General features: G+C 43.6%; 4 protein-coding genes across 14 annotated transcripts; 3 read left to right on the top strand and 1 right to left on the bottom strand.

The window, feature by feature from the left end:
* Positions 1 to 798: 798 nt before the first annotated feature.
* Positions 799 to 3,887, bottom strand: LOC127775790 (uncharacterized). The gene is made up of 6 exons (XM_052302083.1): positions 3,642 to 3,887; positions 2,767 to 2,820; positions 2,580 to 2,660; positions 1,502 to 1,571; positions 1,329 to 1,417; positions 799 to 1,161 (listed from the first exon to the last, which is right to left on the bottom strand). Exons 1-6 carry the CDS (start codon positions 3,807 to 3,809, stop codon positions 1,027 to 1,029), a joined length of 597 nt encoding a protein of 198 aa, XP_052158043.1. The 5' UTR covers positions 3,810 to 3,887; the 3' UTR covers positions 799 to 1,026.
* Positions 3,888 to 4,827: 940 nt separating this feature from the next.
* On the top strand, positions 4,828 to 5,848 carry LOC127777842 (26S proteasome non-ATPase regulatory subunit 14 homolog). Its single transcript, XM_052304460.1, has one exon. It carries the CDS (start codon positions 4,901 to 4,903, stop codon positions 5,846 to 5,848), a length of 948 nt encoding a protein of 315 aa, XP_052160420.1. The 5' UTR covers positions 4,828 to 4,900.
* A 3,140-nt stretch (positions 5,849 to 8,988) lies between these two features.
* On the top strand, positions 8,989 to 14,418 carry LOC127776765 (squamosa promoter-binding-like protein 12). 11 transcript variants are annotated; one of them, XM_052303306.1, is made up of 8 exons: positions 8,989 to 9,167; positions 9,921 to 9,963; positions 10,234 to 10,273; positions 10,406 to 10,499; positions 10,716 to 11,445; positions 11,691 to 11,827; positions 12,203 to 12,472; positions 13,854 to 14,418. In XM_052303306.1, the coding sequence occupies exons 5-8, from the start codon at positions 10,769 to 10,771 to the stop codon at positions 14,192 to 14,194; spliced, it is 1,425 nt and encodes a 474-aa protein (XP_052159266.1). In that variant the 5' UTR covers positions 8,989 to 9,167; positions 9,921 to 9,963; positions 10,234 to 10,273; positions 10,406 to 10,499; positions 10,716 to 10,768; the 3' UTR covers positions 14,195 to 14,418. The 11 variants fall into 11 exon arrangements, with proteins under 11 accessions (XP_052159266.1, XP_052159262.1, XP_052159260.1 ...); XM_052303309.1 differs by lacking the exon at positions 8,989 to 9,167 and adding an exon at positions 9,497 to 9,812 and having other exon boundaries at positions 10,450 to 10,499; XM_052303308.1 differs by lacking the exon at positions 8,989 to 9,167 and adding an exon at positions 9,497 to 9,812 and having other exon boundaries at positions 10,153 to 10,273; positions 10,450 to 10,499.
* Positions 14,419 to 18,485: 4,067 nt separating this feature from the next.
* LOC127778051 (probable serine/threonine-protein kinase PBL17) lies at positions 18,486 to 21,452 on the top strand. The gene is made up of 5 exons (XM_052304694.1): positions 18,486 to 18,777; positions 19,302 to 19,606; positions 19,885 to 20,020; positions 20,143 to 20,276; positions 20,813 to 21,452. Exons 1-5 carry the CDS (start codon positions 18,705 to 18,707, stop codon positions 21,365 to 21,367), a joined length of 1,203 nt encoding a protein of 400 aa, XP_052160654.1. The 5' UTR covers positions 18,486 to 18,704; the 3' UTR covers positions 21,368 to 21,452.
* Positions 21,453 to 21,975: the final 523 nt, after the last annotated feature.

Genomic DNA, 21,975 nt, shown 5'->3' with positions numbered 1-21,975 from the left:
TGTCGTTAAGTGTACCTCCCTGTTTGAGACTGATGAAGATAGATATTTTACCTCGATTTCTATTAACACATTTTTCAAACCACCAAATGGTATATTTCACATGAAAAGTTTTTTTTATATAAAAGTTGCCTATGAATTTAAAGTTTAAAATAATTAAAACTTCGGGCCTGTTCACTTTGATGCCATTTTCAACCTTACCAAATTTTAGTAAAGTTGCCAAAAAAATAGCTACATTTAGTTTGCTGCCAAAATTTGGCAACTATATAAGAAATCCTATCAAAATTTTGGCAAGTTGCCAAAATTTTAGCAACTATGCTAAAATTTTGGTAATGCCAAAATTTGGTAAGGTTTTTTTTTTGCATCAAAGTGAATAGCCCCTTCAATTAATCATGCACTAATGGTTTTCTTGTATTGCATGCCCATGCTTAATCGTTATCTTCGTCGGTTTCAAACAACGCCTGATGAGTGGATGCTGGTACAATAATCAAACCAAATGGTAAAATAGTAACCAAGTATAAGATTGGACATAACCTAGTACTACAAATCTGGATTAGACCTTTGTGCCTATACACAAATTCGTAATATCAGATTGTGTCCAATCCGATACTATGTTGCTATACTTCTTTTTTTTTCATTGCTGTATTTGGACCTTTGCATCTCTTCTTCATATGGAGAATAAACTGTTCAGTTCTGAATTTCTGAGTTCTGATTGGTGAACTGCCACAGTGCTACTGAATCAGATACACAAGCCGATTGGGCCAAAACCTGTTTCGAGTTGTGGAGTACAAACTACAGAACTGGCAGGAATATAGCTTCAGAAAATTTCTGTTCAATTGGTCTTGTAAGTTCAACACTGGCACAAGTATGAATGTATTGGCAATGAAACAAACACGGTGCATATTGCAGCAAGTATTGGAACAAACTTTAGTAGTAAACGCCTGAAGCAGTCTTTTGATACGTGAAATGGCTATAGATTAAGCCATCATCCTTTGATACGTGATGCTTCCAACCAAGTTTGCAGCTTTGCTATCTATCCTTGAGCTCTTCTTCAAACTTGCGCAGTTTCTCCCGGATCGGTGCAAGAAACAACTTCAAATCCTTGCTGATTTGCGCCTTGTTGTCGGACGAGAGGTCCTTGTTGTCGGTAAAACTTATTTGCACCTGAAAGGAATAAGCAAAAGGTACCATGTGAACTTTGAAAGAACATAGGCAAAATGTTCATTTCCATAGATGATATCATCTTCAGATTCATCGTTTTAAAAGGGCACATTCGAAGTTGCTCAGGAAAAAGAATACTACTAATATTATTATGGAAAGCAATAATGTACCTCTAAGTCTTCAAGTTCACCAAATGAAAATTCTGGAATGTCCAGATAACCTTTCACCTTCTTGTTTTCTTCCTTAATTAACCATTCACCTGAAGAACACTCCCATGAGTACCAATTTTCAGCAGGAGATAGATCATGTGAAGATGTGAACTCTAGAACTAAAGGTTGTTTACCTTTAAATTTTAAGCCCAACTCATAAGTATAGCCTACTCTCTTCTTATTACGGACAGTGACCAGAAATGCCTGCCAAAGTAACCAACACATTGATTTCAGACACAACATCGAACATGTGTTCAAAACACAACATTCCATTGATAGTAGTATACAATGTTAAATCGTCATAAAAGGAAAACAGTATGTTCATGAAAATAAATTCTGCTACAAATGGATTTGGAACCAGAAGGGGTGCATGAAAACGAAAGCAATGTTCCCTAGCTGGATTATCAGTGAGACATTCAAGAACATGGCACTCCATGAGCTATATATTTTTGTTCTTGAATATAGGAACTACCAAATCGAGAGAACAAATCTGCTACATGTTACTGAATTCCCCAGTTGGATTGAGAAAGATCCTAATCAATGTTTTACTGAACAGAGAGAAAAGCTTTGTAGATCTCCCCCAGGGATAACAAAGCTGAACTCATGCTGAACCCACATAGTATTTATTACTAGCATGTTGCAGAGCTCCCACGGAGAGTTGCCACATCTTTGCTACTCATCAGTTCCTAGTTTAATGGGTTTGTCCACGCCATTTTTCAATGTTCAAACTAACAACTAACACAGCAAAAATATCAGGACCACAACTCATGATTGCAGAGAAGTACACGCCGAGGATGAATACTGATAATATAAAATTCTTCTGTCTCTGTAAGATCAATATAGGATTATTAAATTTGATATTCCTGTCTTTCATATCCTTAAGGATTCTTAACTCTGATATCTTTCAACAGTGTCCTTGTTATGTTCAAGGATGTCAAGGTAGGCAAGAATTGCCCCAACAGCCATGAATAAAAAATTCCTCTTTATGTTATTATGTTCAAGGATATCTAAACATGTAAGAGTTCCCCTAAAAGCCCAAAAAAGAATTACGGTACTATCAGAAGTAATGGTTTTTTATTCATTAGAAGAAGTAATGTTTTCAGGTTAAGTACCACACAGCATTAAGCTGGTAAAACAATAAGAGCACTTTATTCCACGACAAAGCACTTGTGATGAAAACTATCAAATGGCTCTGTGAAATACACAACTCACATCGCCTGTACACTTGGATACTTCGTAAACAGATGCTTTCCCAGTAGAAAATTCCAAAGGGTCTAATGAGCCCAGCAAATCCTGTAGTTTAAAATTATCTAAGATCACTCAGATGAAACGTGTAACAATATAAGCATTACAGTTAAGGCATTTGGATTTCAAGCAATTGATTGCTGAACTACAGCACCTTTATCCTACCGTTGGCCCATGAATTGAGGTTCTTTTCCTCCCAGGTTCCAGCCTACAAGAAGCACAGAAAACACGGGAAATTGGTTAGATATATAGTCACAGAGCTAACAGGTTTTATGATTTAAAAAAAGCTAATCTCTACCCTGTGCTCTCATTTTACCATTGTGAACTTATCTTGTTGATTGTTGCACAGTATGTATTAGTATCATAGTCTAAACAAATGGTGATAGTGAACATTCCATAGCAATACCAAAGAAAGAAATACTAGCTGATGATACACTATACCCTGTTTGGTGTCTCTTTTTTTAAACGAAAATACCCTGTCTGGTGTCAAACATCATTTAAGATACAGGCATAAGAATTGGCTAGGAAAGATGGTGCCAACAGTCAAGAAACCGCTTCGTCGAAGAAATGTTGCATCAAAGGGCTAAAGGCAACATGACTCAAACATGTAACATGTTTGTGAGGTGTTGTTGCATTTGAACTATTCTGATGCCACGTTCTAGTGATTCAGCTTCTTGGCAAGCATGCTTCCAGGTTGAAAATCCCTTAAGTTGCCCATGACATAGATTGCTCGATATGAGCATAGGAACTAGCTCCCCAGCGTGAAAGATGTCACCCTCCTTGGCTCCTTGCAACTACACGTTTCTTTTTCAAATTTCAGATGCAAAACTACAACAAAACCGTAAGTACAACTTCCATTTCAGATTTCAGATGCAAAACTACAACAAAACCGAACCATTCCACTTTCAGGGACACGGTAAATCAATCAAATTCCAGATTCCCCGATACCACAGTAATCAATCAAAGCAACGACTTCTTTTTCTCCCCCTTATTTCCAGGATGCAGTGCAAGAGCAAGACGAGGCGGGACCTTGTTCCAGACGGAGCCGAGGGTGGTGGGCGCGGGCTTGGCGGCGAGGTCGGCGGCGTCGATCTTGCGTGGCGCGGGAAGCGGCGCGGCGTCGCCCGTGGCCTCCCGCACCCAGTACCTGTACGACGCCGCCTTCTCCGCCGCCGCCGCCGCCGCCGCCTCCTCCATCTCCGCCCCTCACCTGCTTGGTGGGCTGGACCGGGCTGCCTGCCTCCGATGGCGTCTTCGCGGCGAGACCCGGCAAAAATAATTAAAAAAAAATACCTCTTTTGACTCGTTCAATTCCTTTTCTTTTTTTGGCACTCGTCTCCAGACTCTTCGGGAAACTTCCCCCACGCACGTGCACATTAATCGAAGCTAACCACGTGGTGATTAGATAGTACTGTAGATTAGCATTAGGTTTCGTGTTAATCAACTAGTAACACCTTTTAGAGCAAGTTTAATAGCTACTATCTCCAATTCATCTATAATCAATCTAATAGCCAATTCATACAACAATTGCTTACTATACTATTAATATATGGTCCCACATGTCATGCACGCATTGTGTCTTGATGCTTACTATACTATTAATATATGGTCCCACCTGTCATGCACACATTGCGTCTTGAAGTCTGCGCTGCAGCTGGCTATAGATATGTAGCCCGCTGTTCTTCTCTCTTATCTTTTATCTCATTAAAATATGTTTACAGCTGGCTAATAGCCTGCTATTGTACCTGCTCTTAGTATTCCCATTGGAATCACCTATACTTTTGTCAATAAAATTTGTTACTACAAAAATCTAACAGATATGGTTACAATATAATCATGATGTAATTTTATTATAACTCTAAATACAATACAATATAATTTGTATGTAATTTCTTCGTGATATGTTTTTTTGAAGAAATGAAGGTCATGGGAACGAATCCTCTCATACATGCGTGCTGTGACCTTTTTACTTTCTCACTTGTATAAATTTTAAAACAAATTTAACGGTTTAAAATTATGTGAAAGTTACATGTAATTTATAGTATAATTATATTACAATTTTTTACTGTAATTACATCCGATAAAATTTGTCAAAAAATATATATAACAAAACTGTTAACGAACACCTTTTGTGGATCGATCCGAACAACTCTGAACTCTGAAGTGAAATCCTTTTCGTTTTCGAATCGGACTCACACTAAATCTCCTCATCTTTTTATATCACGAGCTATCGTGCAATTTATCGTTGATCGATCGAATCGTGGTGAAGAAATCTGCAACGAAAACCGATGGACGCCAACATGCTGAGCGCGATGATGGCCGCCGTCGGCGGCGACAGGGCGGCGGCGCCGGGCGGCGACAAGCCGCAGCCGGACACGTCGGAGCAGATCAACGTGTCCCCCCTCGCCCTCCTCAAGATGCTCAAGCACGGGCGAGCCGGCGTGCCGATGGAGGTGATGGGGCTGATGCTGGGCGAGTTCGTCGACGAGTACACGGTGACGGTCGCCGACGTGTTCGCCATGCCGCAGAGCGGCACCGGCGTGAGCGTGGAGGCGGTGGACCACGCGTTCCAGAGCGAGATGCTGGAGATGCTCCGGCAGACGGGGCGGCCGGAGATGGTGGTGGGGTGGTACCACTCCCACCCCGGCTTCGGCTGCTGGCTCTCCGGCACCGACATGGCCACGCAGCAGAGCTTCGAGCAGCTGCACCCGCGCGCCGTCGCCGTGGTGATCGACCCGGTGCAGAGCGTCAAGGGGAAGGTGGTCATGGACGCGTTCCGCCTCGTCGACCACATGGCGATGGTGCTGGGCGGCGGCGCCGCGGAGGGGCGGCAGACCACGTCGAACGCCGGCGCCGTCGCGCGGCCGTCGGCGGTGGCGCTCGTCCACGGCCTCGGGCGGCACTACTACTCGCTCGCCATCAACTACCGGATGAAGGAGGGGGAGGAGCGGATGCTGGCGTGCCTGAGCCGGGGCGGGTGGTCCGGCGGGTTCGCGCTGCGGCGGTTCGGCGCGCACGACGCCGGGAACGAGGCGGCGGTGCGCGGGATGCGGGACCTCGCCGTGGGCTACGAGGCGCAGGTGAGGGAGGAGGACGAGACGCCGCCGGAGAGGCTCGCCGTGGCGAGGGCGGGCAAGGTGGACGCCAAGGGGAGGCTGGAGGAGAAGGCCATGGAGGCCATGTCCGCCAACGTCGTGCAGACGCTCGGCATGATGCTCGACACCGTCACCTTCTAGGATTACTAGTGTTATTTTCTCTTCTTTTTTTTTTCAATTTTGACTGCTGGTTTTTTTTTTTTTCAATTTTGACCTTGTCCAATCGGCTCTTGAGCTTTAGTCTCTTAAGCAAATATATATGTTCAAGGGATTTTTTTTTCGATAGATGAAATTATTTTTCTTGTGAAATATAGTACAATATAAAAGCAGACGCTTATATACATATACCTCTCTATTTATATGAAGTTTAAAACTTAAACCTGACTATGAAATTATAGTTAGGTAGTAATATCAGAAATAACTTAATTTTGTTGAAATACTCACTTATGATGTTATACATCAGTAAACAAAATCGTAAAAATTAACACAAACAAATCAGTGTGTCAATTGGAATGAGATTGGGTTATTTTGGAACACATAAATTTTACATAAAACTAGTTCAGTTTTTGCGAAAATGCCCCAAATTGTTTTCAATCCAAGGTTAAAAAAAAGGCAATGGTGCAATGCTTCCGGCTGGCTGGCTTGACCAAACTTCATAATTGGAACAAAAGGCTACATTGGTATACTCCTTATTTTCCTTAATAATCTTAAAAGATATAAGAAATTGAAGAGAAATATAAACTACAACTTATCTTCTACTCAACTTTCTTAATTGTCATGGTGGCCTTGTTTGGCCCGAACAAAATCGCAGCCCATCCATATCTACGGGCTGAGATTGGAGCCTGCCTAGTGAAATTGTTGGTTAAAATTTAAAATCCTCTAAAAGCATTTATAAATTATATAAAATCGTTCACGCAATCCTGGAACAGAAAAATATGAAACCCTGCAACAAACCAACCTGGTTTCTTGCAGCCCCATCGTTTCACATACTGAAGAAAAAAGCGAACCGAATATTTACAAATGAAAAATAACTTGTGAATAAAACTTTTATATACATATTGCTAATGATATAAAAGTATAGGCTAAAAAATAAATTATAATTAAAAAACCACAAAAATAACTCTACATATAATTTTAAAAATTCAAATTTTATCGAATAAGCATAAGCAAAGACGAGTCTGATGGTCTCCCCGTTCCCTCACCCCGCCCCCCCCCCGGGGGGATTGGCGGGAAGCGGAGGGGGCTTCACCTTCACGTGCTCGCTTACCATGGCGAATCCAGCAAATCTCCCGCAATTTCCTCATCGAGTCATGGACTCATCGCGCCTCACGGCGACGATGCAATTTGCTCTGCTTCGCCACTGTATACATTTTGTACTACCTCGTGTCGTCGTCTCGTCTCGTCTTCTTCGTCTCGGATAGCGTATCGCCATGGCCAACCGCTGGCTGCTTGCGGGCAGATCTACTACTCCAGTAGTGATTGGCTTCGATCCAAGTAGGGTTCTTGCTGGGCTCTAGTAGCTTGGGGGCAATTATGCTTCTGTTCTTGGTTGCGTTGATTGGCTTGTGGTCGGGAGACTTTTCATCAGATCTCGCGTCGTCCTGTTTTGTTTGGATTAGGTCGGGGTTCTATCCTCTCCTCGTTCCTCGTGCTCCTCCTCCTACCTCTCTCTCTCTCTGCTCTTGGCACAATCAGTCCTCTTCTTTTGTTGTGTTCTTGCTTGTCTTGGCCTACACTTTATACTCCCTAACCCTAAGCATGAACTGTCTCTTGATTAGTGGTAGTTTATCATCAGGATATGTTCTTTTCAGTTTTTGTCCAGATTTTTTCTCATGGGTTATTTGCTTCATGTTTTCTAAAAATACGATTTCTCAAAAAAAAAAACTTCTACTATATCCATCCCATAATATAAGGATCAGATGAGATATTTCTTACCACTATAAATCTGTACAGGATGCCAGTAAAGATTTGTAGTACTAGGAAATATCTCATCTAGTTCTAGATTATTATATTTTGGGACGAAGGGAATACTACATTATTTACACTAATTGTTGTAAGTTGTTTGTGCAGTTTATTCCTCAAAATATTAATTTATAAACAAACAATCCGCCTTAATAATCCGGACAAAAATCTGTTTCAGACAGGGCTGAAAGTATCCGGATTAGAGGCAATGAAAAGTAGGAGTGTTCTGTTCAATGAGGCCATCAACTGTTGGTTGGTCAGGACACCACAGATGGTGCCTCCTTGTCGTTGGATATAAATACTCTTCTTTTTTTTTCATTTTTTCAGATATAATTTGAAGAGATACCTTGAGCTATTAATGGTATTAGTACTGATAATTTATGATATCAGTACTGAGATAGAAATAGCTGGACAATGTAAAGAACTCATCTTTTTGATGAAGGTCCAAGTTCATGTTTATTCTGTAGCTGTGGTTTCAGAGGGGTTCAGAATAAGCAAAAGGCATCGGTACTTGGTTTGGTTTCTTTTTTCAATGTGCATCTAGGACAAACTTTGTCCTCAACTCCTAGTCATTGGTCCTCTCCCTCATCACAGGCTTGTTGTAGGAAATGGAAAGGCCAGAGATTTTTTTTGCAGGAAAAAAGTACAGCTAGTGCTAGTAGTAATACTGCCAACATGTAGTACTCGTTGCTAGAGATTTTTCTTTAAAGATACTCTCTTCGCCAGCATGCTAAACCATTCAACTGACAGTACAACTCACCGCCCCAATTTAATCTTTTGATTGCTCCATTTGGGGGTTTCAGAGGCGACATGCAACAGTGAAAACCCTGTAGAGGATCTGACCAGGGAAAAGAGTGTGCATTGCAATGCAAAGGCTGCAGCTGTTGTTGGATGGGGGCAAGAGATTAGATTGATTCATCTCAACCAGGCACATGATTCTACTGTTGAGCACACTGATGAAAACTGTAGCTGCTTTTGTCCTCTCCCTACCCACACTTTCCAATCCAACCCTCATAGCACCCGCAATGGTAAAGTAAGGTGCTATCTATAAAACATGTACATCTCAGCAATAGACTAGATTAATAGTAAACCACTTCAATAGTATGTTTACATGGGTATCTATAGCTCTCTAATGCATTGACTCGTTTTTCTCTATAGACTATCTCCAGGTTAGTAGATAGCTTTACTCTCTCTCTTCATTTAATCTCTTCCAAGTAGGAAAATATGCTGACATGGATCTCTTATAGAGAGCCTATAGATAACCATTGTGGGTGCCCTTATACAAACACAACCACACACACACCCCAATGGCACCAATGATCAAATCAAGCAAAGCACCACTGCTGCTGCGAAGAACACCAGATAGATCAAACTCTCTCTCTCTCTCTGGTGTTGCTGTTAGTTGGTAGTTTGGTACTACTTGGTACTCTGGGAAGAAGAAAGAGATTATTATAGCAGAAAAGCAGCACCATGGCATAGCTCCAGGCAGCAAAACCAGGTCTGAAATTATCCCTATCTTTTCTTTGCAAGAACCAGAATCTTTTTATGGCATGGCATTGTTTGTGGAGGAGTGATTCTCCACATCATTCAATCATCTTTAGGCAGGGGGTGAGGGGTGGGCTACAATGTGATTTCCACCACAAAAAGGAGTTGTTCTTCTTTCTTAGGGTTGCTGCTGCTGCTGCTTTTGAGGAGTGGAGTAGTTGAGGCCATAGTAGTAGTAGAAGTAGAAGTAAACTGGTATAGTCACTACTCAGGAGTGTTTGGGAGAGAGGGGCTAAAAAAACATAAGTCCCTCGGGGTGTTTGGGAGAGAGGGGCTCTCTCAAAAAACATAAGTCCCTCGGGGTGTCTGGGAGAGAGGGGCTAAACTTTAGCCCCGCTTATGTTTTTTGAGAGAGGAACACCCCCTCACTACACTACCAGTTGGTGTTTGTTCTGAGATTATTGGAGTGTCAGGGAAGGGCATGTGCTTTTGTTGGTTGCTGTAGGAGGAGGCAGCCATCCACTGGGCCTCACTCTCCTCTTGTTGCTGCCTCCTCCTCTTGTTACTGTTCAGTCTCAGGCTCTCAGGCTCACATGTGGGGTTTTGGGAGATACTAGTTAGGAGGGAAAGGTTGCCATCTTGTGTGTGTTGGATCTTTGTGAGTCATGTTCTCTTTATCTTGGTGCTTTTGCTTTTTCTTGTGTTTTTTCTTTTCTTTCTCCTATCTTCTTTTGCCACAAAACTTATGGCTATTGTTTTCATCCAGGTAGAATACAACGGGGATAACGATTCTCTCTCAGCTAAAGGAGGTGAGATTCTTGGTTTCACATCAAGTATTATTGTTCTTTCTTTTACTTCCTTCAAAATAGTTTCTTTGCTTTTTATTTCATATATGGTTTGGTTTATTTATGCTCCCCAACAAGCAACTGGTTCATGTGCGGTAACAAGGAGCAAATAATGCAGCTCTGATTGACTTGGGGTAGTTGTTGTGGTGATAGATTGGAAAGGGTTTAAATAGCGGGTGGTTGTGGTGATGAATGGGGGCCAGCCTTGATGGGGTTGATGCTGTCGTCTTTTAGGTCGGGGAAACAAGTGGGATAGGATCTCTCTCAAGTCGAGGTGAGTGAGAACTCAGCCAAGAACAACAATGGAGTCTCTGTTGCTTTAGTTCTGCCAGCCAATTGGTTTCAACTTTCATCGCTGCTACTTGTTATTCATCACCTCCTCGGATCGGTTTGATTTATGCTCAAGGTTGTGCTATGCATGGTCATGCTGATTGAGAGCAAGATTTGCAGGGAGAGGAAGGATCCACTGTGTTTCTTTTCTGGGAGAAAGGAAAGTTGAGGTAATTGATCGTTTTCGCCTTTCTTCTCTTGCTATGATCCCCACAATAAGGCGCGTATAATTCATTTTGGATGGTATGTTGTACTTGTCTTTTTATCTGAAAGACAAAATGATTTTGGTACCCGAGATATGTTTGTTGCCTTTCTCATCCAAGTTCTGCAATTTGTTTTGACGTGCGTTCTTTCTGTTCCTTCTTTGTTTCTTGAAATCCTATCAGATTTGCAATATATACAAGTGTGAGCAGCAGCAGTTGAGATCCTTAATTCAGCCATGGCTTCTTTTGGGATGAACTGGAATCAGAAGAGCCCTGTGTTTTGGGACTGGGAAAATCCAGCGCCTTTCGGTCCGAATACAATGGAAAATCCCAAGAGCATACCTCACCCTGAACCAAGAGGCGTAGTTGTTGCGGCCGCAAATCATGGATCCACCAATTCATCCGGTGGCACGTTCACTTCTAGCTCGGAGCTAGCCAATGGTTCATCGAAGAGCTCCTTCTCAGCGTCGTTCGATTCCTCATCCAAGCTGGGGAGCAGCTTAGAGTTCAGGTTTGCTTCTGTCAAAGGGCATGGCAAGAACATGTGCAAGGATGGCGAGGCCGGTAGAGTTGAAGACTCAGGCACTTCTCCAGCTGTGGCAGTTAGCCATGGTGAGCCGGTAATTGGACTCAAGTTAGGGAAGAGGACTTACTTTGAAAATGTTTGTGGAGGGCAGAATGTCAAAGGTTCCTCTACAGCTTCAGGAGTGACTTGTCCATCCACTGTGGTCAAGAAGATGAAGGTGTCTCAGCAGAGCACACAAAGCTCATACTGCCAAGTTGAAGGCTGCAAAGTCGATCTGTCCTCCGCAAGAGAATACCATCGCAAGCACAAAGTTTGCGAAGCTCATTCTAAGGCTCCAAAGGTTATTGTTTCTGGTCTGGAGCGCCGTTTTTGCCAACAGTGTAGTCGGTGAGAGCATAACCTTATTTCATTTTGCATGCTTTCAAGACTTCTTTTATATGCATTACCCTCTTTAAATCAATATACACAAGAACAATGAAGAAAATTGTCTCTATTTGTATTGCATAAAGCATATACCAGTATAAATAAAGTCAAAGAAGTAGCACTAGTTTGTTTGCATTAAAGTACAATGCATGGTTCCAGGTTATTGATCTTACCAGTTTGCTGTCTTATGTACCTCTATTGTTTTGCAGGTTTCATGGTTTAGCTGAATTTGACCAGAAAAAGAAAAGCTGCCGCAGGCGTCTATCTGATCACAATGCACGAAGAAGGAAACCGCAACAAGAGGCAATTTCATTTGGTTCATCAAGGCTCGCCACAATGTTTTACGGTAGTACTGACCCCTTAGATGCATCACATTGTTAGATGCCCTGTTTTGTTTTGATGACTGAAAGCTATTCCTTTAACCCAATCAATACTGCTGAAATAGTAGGATGATACCGTAAGCATCTTAACATGTAACATATCCAGTTTTCTGCATACGCACGACGGGTGGGTGTTACCTGGTGGCACACTTCTTTTTAGAAGGGAGCTTAACCCATCCTCTTGAGTCTTGACAGTTACTATTATATTGTTATATAATAATGCATAGTAATCATATATGGTAGCTTGTGTATTTTCATGATGTAGTTTTCCACTTGACGCGTTTTTACCAAGTCCTACACAAATCTTTCATGGTGACAGTGTTTGCGATTTTGCATTGCAGATGCAAGGCAGCAGACAGATATTTACTTTGGCCAATCTCCTTTTGGCCAAGTGAGAAGCAATGCAATTTCTTCATATGACAACCTGGGAGGCTTCAAATTTACAGAAGCAAAACTCCCCTGGATGAAGCCAATGAAAACTATAGGCCTTGAGGATCTGAATTTCTCTACCCTGCAGATGCCAGGCAATGTTGTGTCGCATACAGTGCATCATCATGATTTTGATGGGCTCATACCATTCAAGGGAAACACCACGAAGGTCCTCAACCAAGGTACATTAACATCTCTCAATTCATCACTGAACTTTAAAGAAAAGACAAGCAGCTGTTGCAGCATCTTCAATTTTAAGTTTTTAACCATGTGTTTTTATTTAATGATCTAAATGGGACTACCTATTTTAGCAATTCAATTTCTTATCAGTAAATAGGTCCGACTGATTTGACCTTTTGTTTGATTGTTATCTGTACTGTTCACCTCTCTGCTATTCGACAACGCCGAGTCAGCATTTTATTCTCCATAATTCCTTTTCATACGGCTACAATCTTCTGAAAAGTCTTTGTTGCTAAACAGTCAGCATTCCTGACTTGGAGTTTGGATTAAACAAGCTACTTAGTCATAAGAACACATCATTTTGCTCCCTTTTTTTCCAGTAACTACTGATTACTCATTTTATCCATTTGCATCAGCTTGCTTTATGGACAAGTTAGAACCACAAATTGTTTCTCAAAAAAAAAAAAAGAAAAACAGAGAGGCTAGATCCACCAATTATCTGTTACAAGCTTTATGGACTTCCTGACTTGGTATGTTGATCTTCCAATCTGAACTGCTCCATTTTTTTCTCTGGGTGGAGCCTGGGAGCCTTTCACCATCCCAAAAAGCAAGAAATGTGTTTCACGCGAGAGATCGACAAGAAACGACTAGGTCCCATTTACTAGGTTTATGGCCCCATCACTGCCCCTGATAATGACATTCACCAGAACTTTTGGCTGGTAGTCCAGTACCCATCTGTGCCTAGTACTAACCTGGGACCAACAAATACTTATTGGATATGCCAGCTTAGTGTTGCAACTTGCAAGGAGTGTGAGTCATCTCAATAGATACAGGCCTTCAATTCAGACCCCCAAAAAAGTATTCCTTTTCTTTCTGTTGAGCAGTCTAAATCATCTCCAGTTGCAGGATCATACAAAACACCAGGCACAAGAAACTAAAGATGATATGCGATTTTTAGACAATAGATCTTCATTAACCCGGCTTTTGCGAGAAAGACAGAAACAAACACGAGTACAGAGTTGAGAACAGAACTGAAGATGATAAATTCAGAGCCCCCAAAAAAGTGTTCCTTTTAATCTGTTGGGCAGTATAATTCTAAATTCTCTCCAAGTTGCAGGATCATATATATGCATACCTGATATTCTGAATGGTTCACAATTCCGACGAAAACCGGTCGAATTCCGCGAAATTTCGATGTTTCGACATGGCTCGGAATTAAGTTTTGATTGGAATTTCGAAGGTTAAACAGTAGATTTGGTCGAAATTCAGTCGAAATTTATCGAAAACCGTGATACCGATGGCCGATGGGGCTCGAAATTTAGCAGTCAACCGGTAATGTAAACCCTGATTCTGATGATGCATATGATTTGTGATGATTTTCAGGTGTGGATCCAGCCTGTGCCGTCGTGTCCTCCAACTCGAATGGAGCCCCGGATCTTCGGCGTGCTCTCTCTCTTCTGTCAAGCGATTCCTGGGGCCCGGCCGACGTTCAGGCCGGCTCCCAGGTGCATCCCGGTGGAGTGATGCCGCCCCTCGCCGTTGCCGCCACCACCGTCACCGCTGCGACGAACCCTGTCAGTGTGATGCATGCTCTGCACCCGTCCACCGGAGGAGGATTCTGGCAAGACGGCGACGACCCGCCCCCGCTCGATCATGCCTCGCAGGCTCAGGCGTTCATGCATCCCGGCAATGGCAGCAGCTCCGGCTATGGCCATCTGCAGTGATTCGGGTGGATGACTGGTTACTCCGTTCAATGATCTTACCCTGTCAGTGATGGACTCTGCACGATGTTAGCCGATGACTGGCAGAGTTCTGAATAATTTGGGGGCGAATTGTCCTGCAACCCCAGGATTTATTATTTCTATTTTTGAAACCAAACCACCAGGAATATTTGCCATTGGATGAGAACTGTTCATGATCATGAAATGACTTGTTTTGTTCCACAAAATCTGACATATCTACTACTCGTCTGGGGAATGAGCTGAGATCGATTCGTGTGTTGTTCATTTAGGAAACTATTGTAAATTCTCGAGGGGATAACCATGTTGTTTGCATTGTCATCTAAATGATTATAAAAAAGCTAAAAAAATCAACAAGATAGATTAATATGTGATAAATCACTTTATAAACATACATGATTAAATTTAACTTATGCAAGTTGCAAAAAAAAAAAAAAAACCAAATTTGACTAATAATATACATTAACTAGTCATAGTTAAATTTATCTTTTTTTATAATTTGTAGAAATTGAATTTTAATTTGTATGTTTGTGGAATGATCTATCACATATTAATATATCTAGTTGTTGTTTTTTCAATTTCTTTCATAAACCTTTAGGATAAAATGTAAAAAATGAGGGAATATCCTCTCGATAATTTAGAACCCACTTCCGTCCATTCATTCTGCCTACGACTATTCGTTATTTCTTTCTGAACGTTTGTTCTTGAGCTAACAATCACGGATTATCAAACCCTGTTCACCAATCGAGGTAGTACAAGCAATATGTTAGCTAGAGTGTAGTTACTCTCTCCATCCACAAAAGTTAGACATATTTCATATTTGAATTTTTCTAAATAAGTTGTTCCTATTGATATCTTTATGCATTCAAGATTTAAATGGAGAGATAAATTAAATGTTTATTAGAATACAAAGAGTCAAATACTCCATCCATTTTATATTAGAAGACTTTCTAGCATTGCACATATTCATATATATGTTAATGAATCTAAACACACACACACACACACATATATATATATATATATATATATATATATATATATGTCTAGATTTATTAACTTGTATATAAATGTGAGTAATACTAGAAAGTCTTATAATATGAAACAGAGGAAGTAATAGGTGTAGGTTATATGCGCATGCGCTAGGCTGCGGCGCTGTAGGGCGAGAGGTGGGCGTAGGCGTCCCCAACCTCGGTCCGGTAGTGCTTCCCCATGCCGAGGTGGGTCATGAGGAGGCAGACGAAGGTGATGAGCTCGCCGCCGTCCTTGAGCCGCTCCGCGTGCTGGTACCCCCCCCCCCCCCCCCCCCCCCCCCCCCCCCGCAGTGCACCGCTGCGTAGCCCAGCATCTCCACCCACACCTCGCACACCACCCTCCACCTCCTCCCCGGATCCGCCATGCTCTGCCTCAGCTCCCTCGCTAGGAAGCACCCGTCCCACAGCACTGACTTGCACTTGTCCCCCTTCACCACCGCCGCGTGCAGAGGCGTGTCCACGTCCAGGAGCACCCTGTGCGCGTTCTCCTCGCCCACCGCCCGCCGCCGGTCGCTCTTCCCCTTCCCCGCCCTGATGCAATCAACAAGATGGACCTCCTACAATCGCTCACTATAACATGTGCTGCTGGTGAGAAGAGGGGGTTCAATTTGAGTTATCTCAATGTCAACAAGAATCTCCGCAAGCTGAAGCTTGGGGGTCATATGCAAAAATTTGACCGTCTACAACCAAAGCGAAAATTGCAATATTAGGACTGCAAACATGGTGGCTTCACTGTTTTGATACTCCGTGTGGATGACAAATGGGCCCATCTCTATGAAATGTGGGTCCAGTGTCATTATATCAAAGGTTAATGTTTGCAGTGTCATAATTGTAAATCCCCCATCCATAACATACCTCTACCTCTGGGACAGCAAACTGCCAGTAGAAGGTAAAGATCCACTACAGCTTCTGCAAGGCCTTCAGCAGCTAGCTTCTCCTCCTCTCGTTATACAACGTCTACGAAGGGGAGAAGTTGACCTGTACCAATGGCTACCACAAACTGAAGAAGCTGTCCATCATCGCGATGGTAAAGCTCAATGAGTGCACGTTTGGCACCAAGAACATGGCAAATCTCGAGGTGCTTGTTTTTGCTAAATGTCCAAGACTCAGCAGCCCGCCGCCGAAGCTTGATGAACTAAACTTCCTCCGGGAGGTGCATTTGGCTCAAATGCCTCAAGGATTCTATGACGGCATGAACCCAGCAACCAAGAAGCTCGTGCATTTTCCAGAGTTCCAGCACCACTTCCACTCGTCAACCAGATCTGTTGTGCAAGGGGGAAGCTAAGCCATAATCGCCGATCCGTTCGCTTCACTCACCACAGGCAGGTGCCACCTCTATCCTCCATTGCAAAATGTTTCAGTATTCATCATCACCCTCAGCGTCACTAACCATACTTTTTTTACTTCTTGTGTGTACGCCATACCAGGCTTCTGTTTCAGTGTTGTAATTTCCGGCCAGCTTCTAGTCACAGCTTCCCCCCTGTCCGAGACTACTACTCCCTCCGTTTCACAATCTAAGTCATTCTAGCATTTCTCATATTCATATTGATGTTAATATATCTAGATTCATTAATATTAATATGAATGTGGAAAATGCTAGAATGACTTATATTGTGAAACGGAGGAAGTACCAGATATCGTCAGTTCGGTGTGGCCGTCAGATATATTTGCCGTGCAAGTTCTGAATATTTACCGTTTCATAAATCAGAGTTGAGTGAACTACTTTCAAAATAAATTTAGTCATCAGTGAACTACGTCCATATATGCTGAGATCCCTGCCCGCCCTCGTTTACTGCTGTTTAAATAAGGTTGTATGTTTTCACAAACATGGTGTTAATGGTGAGTGTTTTTTCTTAAAAAAAATTGGCAATGGTGACCAATTGGTAATCTACTACGGTTGCCCCAAGTTTTATATTCAAGTTTAAATCCTGGTTGATATATATGGTTTTTCAGAATGATGCTTGTTAGTTACTCCCCACAACTCAACGTTCACAAACTATTTTGGATATATAGCGATGAGCTTGGGATTGTAAATGATCCCCACAACTGGAAATACCTCTCTGAAACTTCTCTGGAATCTTGTTTACAATTGCAATCCCCTGAAGCCGTAAATGGCCCCCTGGACTGTAGATAGTGTCGTAAATGAGTTTCACTGCGAGGCTGCAACTATAAACCGATGGGGTCAACCCTGCACCATCTTAAACCTGAAAAATAACATGTGGTGAAGTCAAAGACTCGAGAATAACCTGAAAAATAAATTTCCCTGGCTGTCTCACCATTCAGAACTTGACATTTTTTTTAGACAATGGACAGAAATCTGGCATCTATATCCATAATTGGATATACACAATCAAAATTATACGAGTGCATATACTCAACATCTCAAAACTAAGATGCAAAGAAAAACAAATAACCGAAATGAAAAAGGCTATAAGACTAGCTTCAAGTTTTTCCTAGTTGTTGCAAATATTGGAGATGCGGAACTAATTCGCCCTTCCTCCTCCACGCCCTCTCGCTACCAATGCAAGCTCCTCCGTCCGCCATGAGCAAAAACAAGGGACAGAACTAGTACGTTCAACTGCCTTCGCTGCCCGGACATGTCAGTAGCGGTTTTCTGGTGAGATATGCTTCGGTGGCTCGGTGGAGTTGAGATTCTGCAGCAATGACGGTGGGGCAGCATGATGGTTTGCGTGCGATGTGATGACGGCGTAGACTTTTGGCGAGATAAGCTACGACAGCTCAACGGAGGTGGTATCCTACGACGATGACATGGCGGCAATGATTGCGTTGAAGACAGTAATCTAGAAGAAAAATCATTTTCAAGTTTGCTAAAAGGGTATTATGTACATGCAAATACCTCGTGTCATCTCTCCTTCATGCATACTGCTCAGTAAGGAAGCATATATAACATGTGTATAAAGAGAGGATCTGACAAAAAGGCTGCATGCAACAAAGTCATAGCAAGAGGTTCGATTTTTTTCAAGAGATCGGACAACCGGATTGAAGCATTTTCCGCCTAGTTGTCTGTCTCTACTTGCAATCGAACGGCCTGAAAAAACTGACAACGGCGAGTGTGGGTGGCTGCATGCATGCATGCGCGCGCGGCTAGCAACGCGGGGCGAGGTGAGCCAACCACGCCAACTCCGACCATTCCTCCTGTCGCCTCCCTCTCTTGACACCATCTCAACCTCCATCCCCTCCATGACTTGTGTTTTGCCATCGCGCGCTTTTGCCCACCGCTTCTCTCCTCCTCCTCTCCCCCCCCCCCACCCCTTCCCTTTCCCTCCCGGCGCGTGGTGGTCGGAGGCTGCCATTCATTGGCCGCCCCCGCCACCGCGCCCGCCGGCGAGGAGGGACACCGCCGTCACATTCTTGCTATATCCAACGACCTCCATTGATTAGCTGCGTGTGTGCGAGAAACTAATCAACCGGCCGGCGTGCTGGCTTTCCTCATCTTCAAGATGCACCGGTGGTTCATTGCTAGCTGCGGCGACATACGTGCGGTGGCGGCGCGCTCATCCCGCCGCCGAGGAGGTACGCCACGCATGCGTTCTGATGATCTGAATCGGTGGTTTGCGAAAATTCTTCATATCAGGCGCGCATGCATCGGACGCCCGCGCTTACGGCCGTCCCCATCACACGTGCCGTTACAACAAATCACCCATATATTACAGAAACGTTCTATTAAGGGGTTCTGTTTCATTTTTTTTGTTCCACCAACAGTGTTTCAGCAAGTATACTCGTGTTGTTTCACTATATATAGATAAAATGTTGCAGTGAATTGAAACATCATTTCGCTATTTTCTAAAACATTGTTTTTATACAGTGAAACAGCTTCAAAAACCGTTGTTTCATACGTTGTAGCAAAATGTTTCATGAGATGATTTGGTTGTGTTTCAGCTTTTTAAACGATCGAAACAATTCCGATCTACTTAGTGAAACAATTTCGATCCACTTAGTGAAACACCGTCCGATTTATTTAAAAAAGATCGAACGCCCGATTTATAGGCGCCTCGGGTCGTTTGTTTGATTATTGCCACGTGTGTATGTGAATGCAGGCGATGCGATTGCGCCCAAGTCGCCGTCGCCGCTGCCGAGGCTGAGGAAGACGGTGTCGGAGACGGCGGCGGTGATGCTGGCCGTGCCCAAGGACGTGGAGGAGTTCCGGACCATGCCGGCGTACGGGACCAACCTCGAGCTGTTCACCTACGACCAGCTCAGGGCCGCCACCGCCGACTTCAGCCCCGACCAGATCGTCGGCGAGGGCGGCTTCGGCGTCGTCTACAAGGGCCTCATCCATGGCGCCGTCGTCGCCGTCAAGCAGCTCAACCCCTTCGGCCACCAGGGCGACAGGGAATGGCTGGTCAGTGTGCACACATCATCATCTCGCCATTCTTGTGCTCATGCAAGCTACTAATCATCTATAGCTATTTTAATAGTCCATTCATAAATATACTACAACATTAATATTCGGTCCTACCTCTCATATGTACAAAACGTGTTGAAGTTCGTATTGGAGCTGGCTATAAATCTGTAGCCCGTTTTCTTCTCTCTCCCTTTTTCTTCTTGATATGTGGTTATTGTACTTGCTATAATGTTGCACTAATTTAATCAAATTGAATTGAAATTAATCAAATGAAGACGGAGGTGAGCTACCTGGGGCAGTACAACCATCCGAATCTGGTGGAGCTCATCGGCTACTGCTGCGAGGACGATCACCGGCTGCTGGTCTACGAGTACATGGCAAATGGCAGCCTCGAGAACCACCTCTTCCGACGTGAGCTTAATTTAATTTCTCGCCGTTAATTTCTTTTGCTAAGGATGTTGCTAATCACTATGATCAAGAGCATATATATGGATGCAATGCAAAGGTTGAAACTGGTTAACGATCCCGGCCAGGTTCATGCAACCTCTCATGGACGACCCGGATGAAGATCGCCTTGGACGTGGCGAGGGGCCTCGCCTTCCTCCACGGCGGCGACCGGCCGATCATCTACCGCGACTTCAAGACCTCCAACATCTTGCTTGACACAGTTAGTAATTATCTTACTCAAATCCAAATTCATGAGGGTTACTACATAACGCTATACCATTGCAACAAAATACTCCATCCGTTTGAAATTATAAGTTGTTTTGATTTTAGTTAAAATCAAACTATTTTAAGTTTGATTAAGTTTATAGACAAACATAATAATATTTACAACACCAAATTAGTTTTATTAAATCTATAATTAAATATGTTTTTATAATATATTTATTTTAGGTTAAAAATATTAGTTTTTTAAGCTTAATCAAACTTGAAACAGTTTGACTTTGACTAAAGTCGAAATGAAGTATAATCTGAATGACATCAGTAGGGTATCGTAGATAGGTATCACCGTAAGTATCGGGTACTAGATATGAATACCTTGTATACCTTGTAGATACTAGGTACTATGTTGATGGTCAGCTATTCTGTTAAAACGATAATACCATTTTCCATTTTGTAGTATTTCTATAAATTCAGAGGTTGAACAATGTGAATTTTCAAATGTTAATTTAGCTTAACAATTTGGGGGGGGTGTAATAGGATATGAAGGCGAAGCTGTCGGATTTCGGGCTGGCGAAGGAGGGGCCGCGGGGAGGGAAGACGCACGTGTCGACGAGGGTGATGGGGACGTACGGCTACGCGGCGCCGGAGTACGTCGCCACGGGCCACCTCACCGCCATGAGCGACGTCTACGGCTTCGGCGTCGTCCTGCTCGAGATGCTCGTCGGCCGCCGCGCGCTCGAGCCGCCGGCCGCCGGCTGCAGCAGGTGCAACCTCGTCGACTGGGCCCGCCCCATCCTCATCCGGCCCAAGAAGCTGGAGAGGATCGTCGACCGCCGGATGGCGCTGCCGGCGCCGCCGGAGGACGGCGGCGGCGGCGTCGACGCCGCCGTCGAGCGGGTGGCGCGCCTCGCCTACGACTGCCTCAGCCAGAACCCCAAGGTCAGGCCCACCATGGGCAGGGTCGTGCACATCCTCGAGGCCGTCCTCGCCGACCACCACCACCACGCCGGTGCTGCTGCTGCTGCCGCTGCACGGCCGGCAGCCGCCGCCGCCGCCGCCGCCACCGCCACCGCCGGCCGGTTATATGTATAGATGTACATGTTTGGGAATTAATTAATTTCATCATTGATTACGTAATATTATTATAGGGTCTTTATATATGATCTATCTATGCATGACGCACGGTTTAGGCATAGCAAAGAACGAATTTTAATGAGGCCACTGCGTCAACAAAATCATTCGAACTTTTTTCCCGAACGCGCAAAAAAATTACACACCAATATATTAGAAGAAGAAAAGAGTCGCAAACGCGTAAAAAAATTGCACGTCAATATATTAAAAGAAGAGAGTTTTTGTTACACAACGCAATCAGCCAGACCGGCTTATGCCAGGCGAAGAGAGAAAAAAGAAGACAAAAACCAAGGAAGAAGAAAGAAACTACTAGGACGGCTAAACACAACTCCAATCGGCAGGAGAGGGCAGAGCCACACTACACTCCCAAGAAATCCCTAAAAGTAGCAATGCCAGCTAACGACAACAGATGGCCCTCTAAGAGGATGGACTTTAGAACCACTAAGACACTAAGACCGAAGAGAGCGCGGAGTCGAAAATACTGTAGTTGCGTTCCTTCCACAGTTGCCAAGAGACCAGAGGACCGGTGAGTCAAAGCCAGCACGAAGATGCTCAGGTAAGCACGCTCT

Source organism: Oryza glaberrima, chromosome 6 (genome assembly GCF_000147395.1).
Source record: "Oryza glaberrima chromosome 6, OglaRS2, whole genome shotgun sequence".
NCBI lineage: Eukaryota > Viridiplantae > Streptophyta > Magnoliopsida > Poales > Poaceae > Oryza > Oryza glaberrima.
Note: the sequence above shows the minus strand (reverse complement) of the source record. Positions and strands in the feature narration are given on the sequence as shown.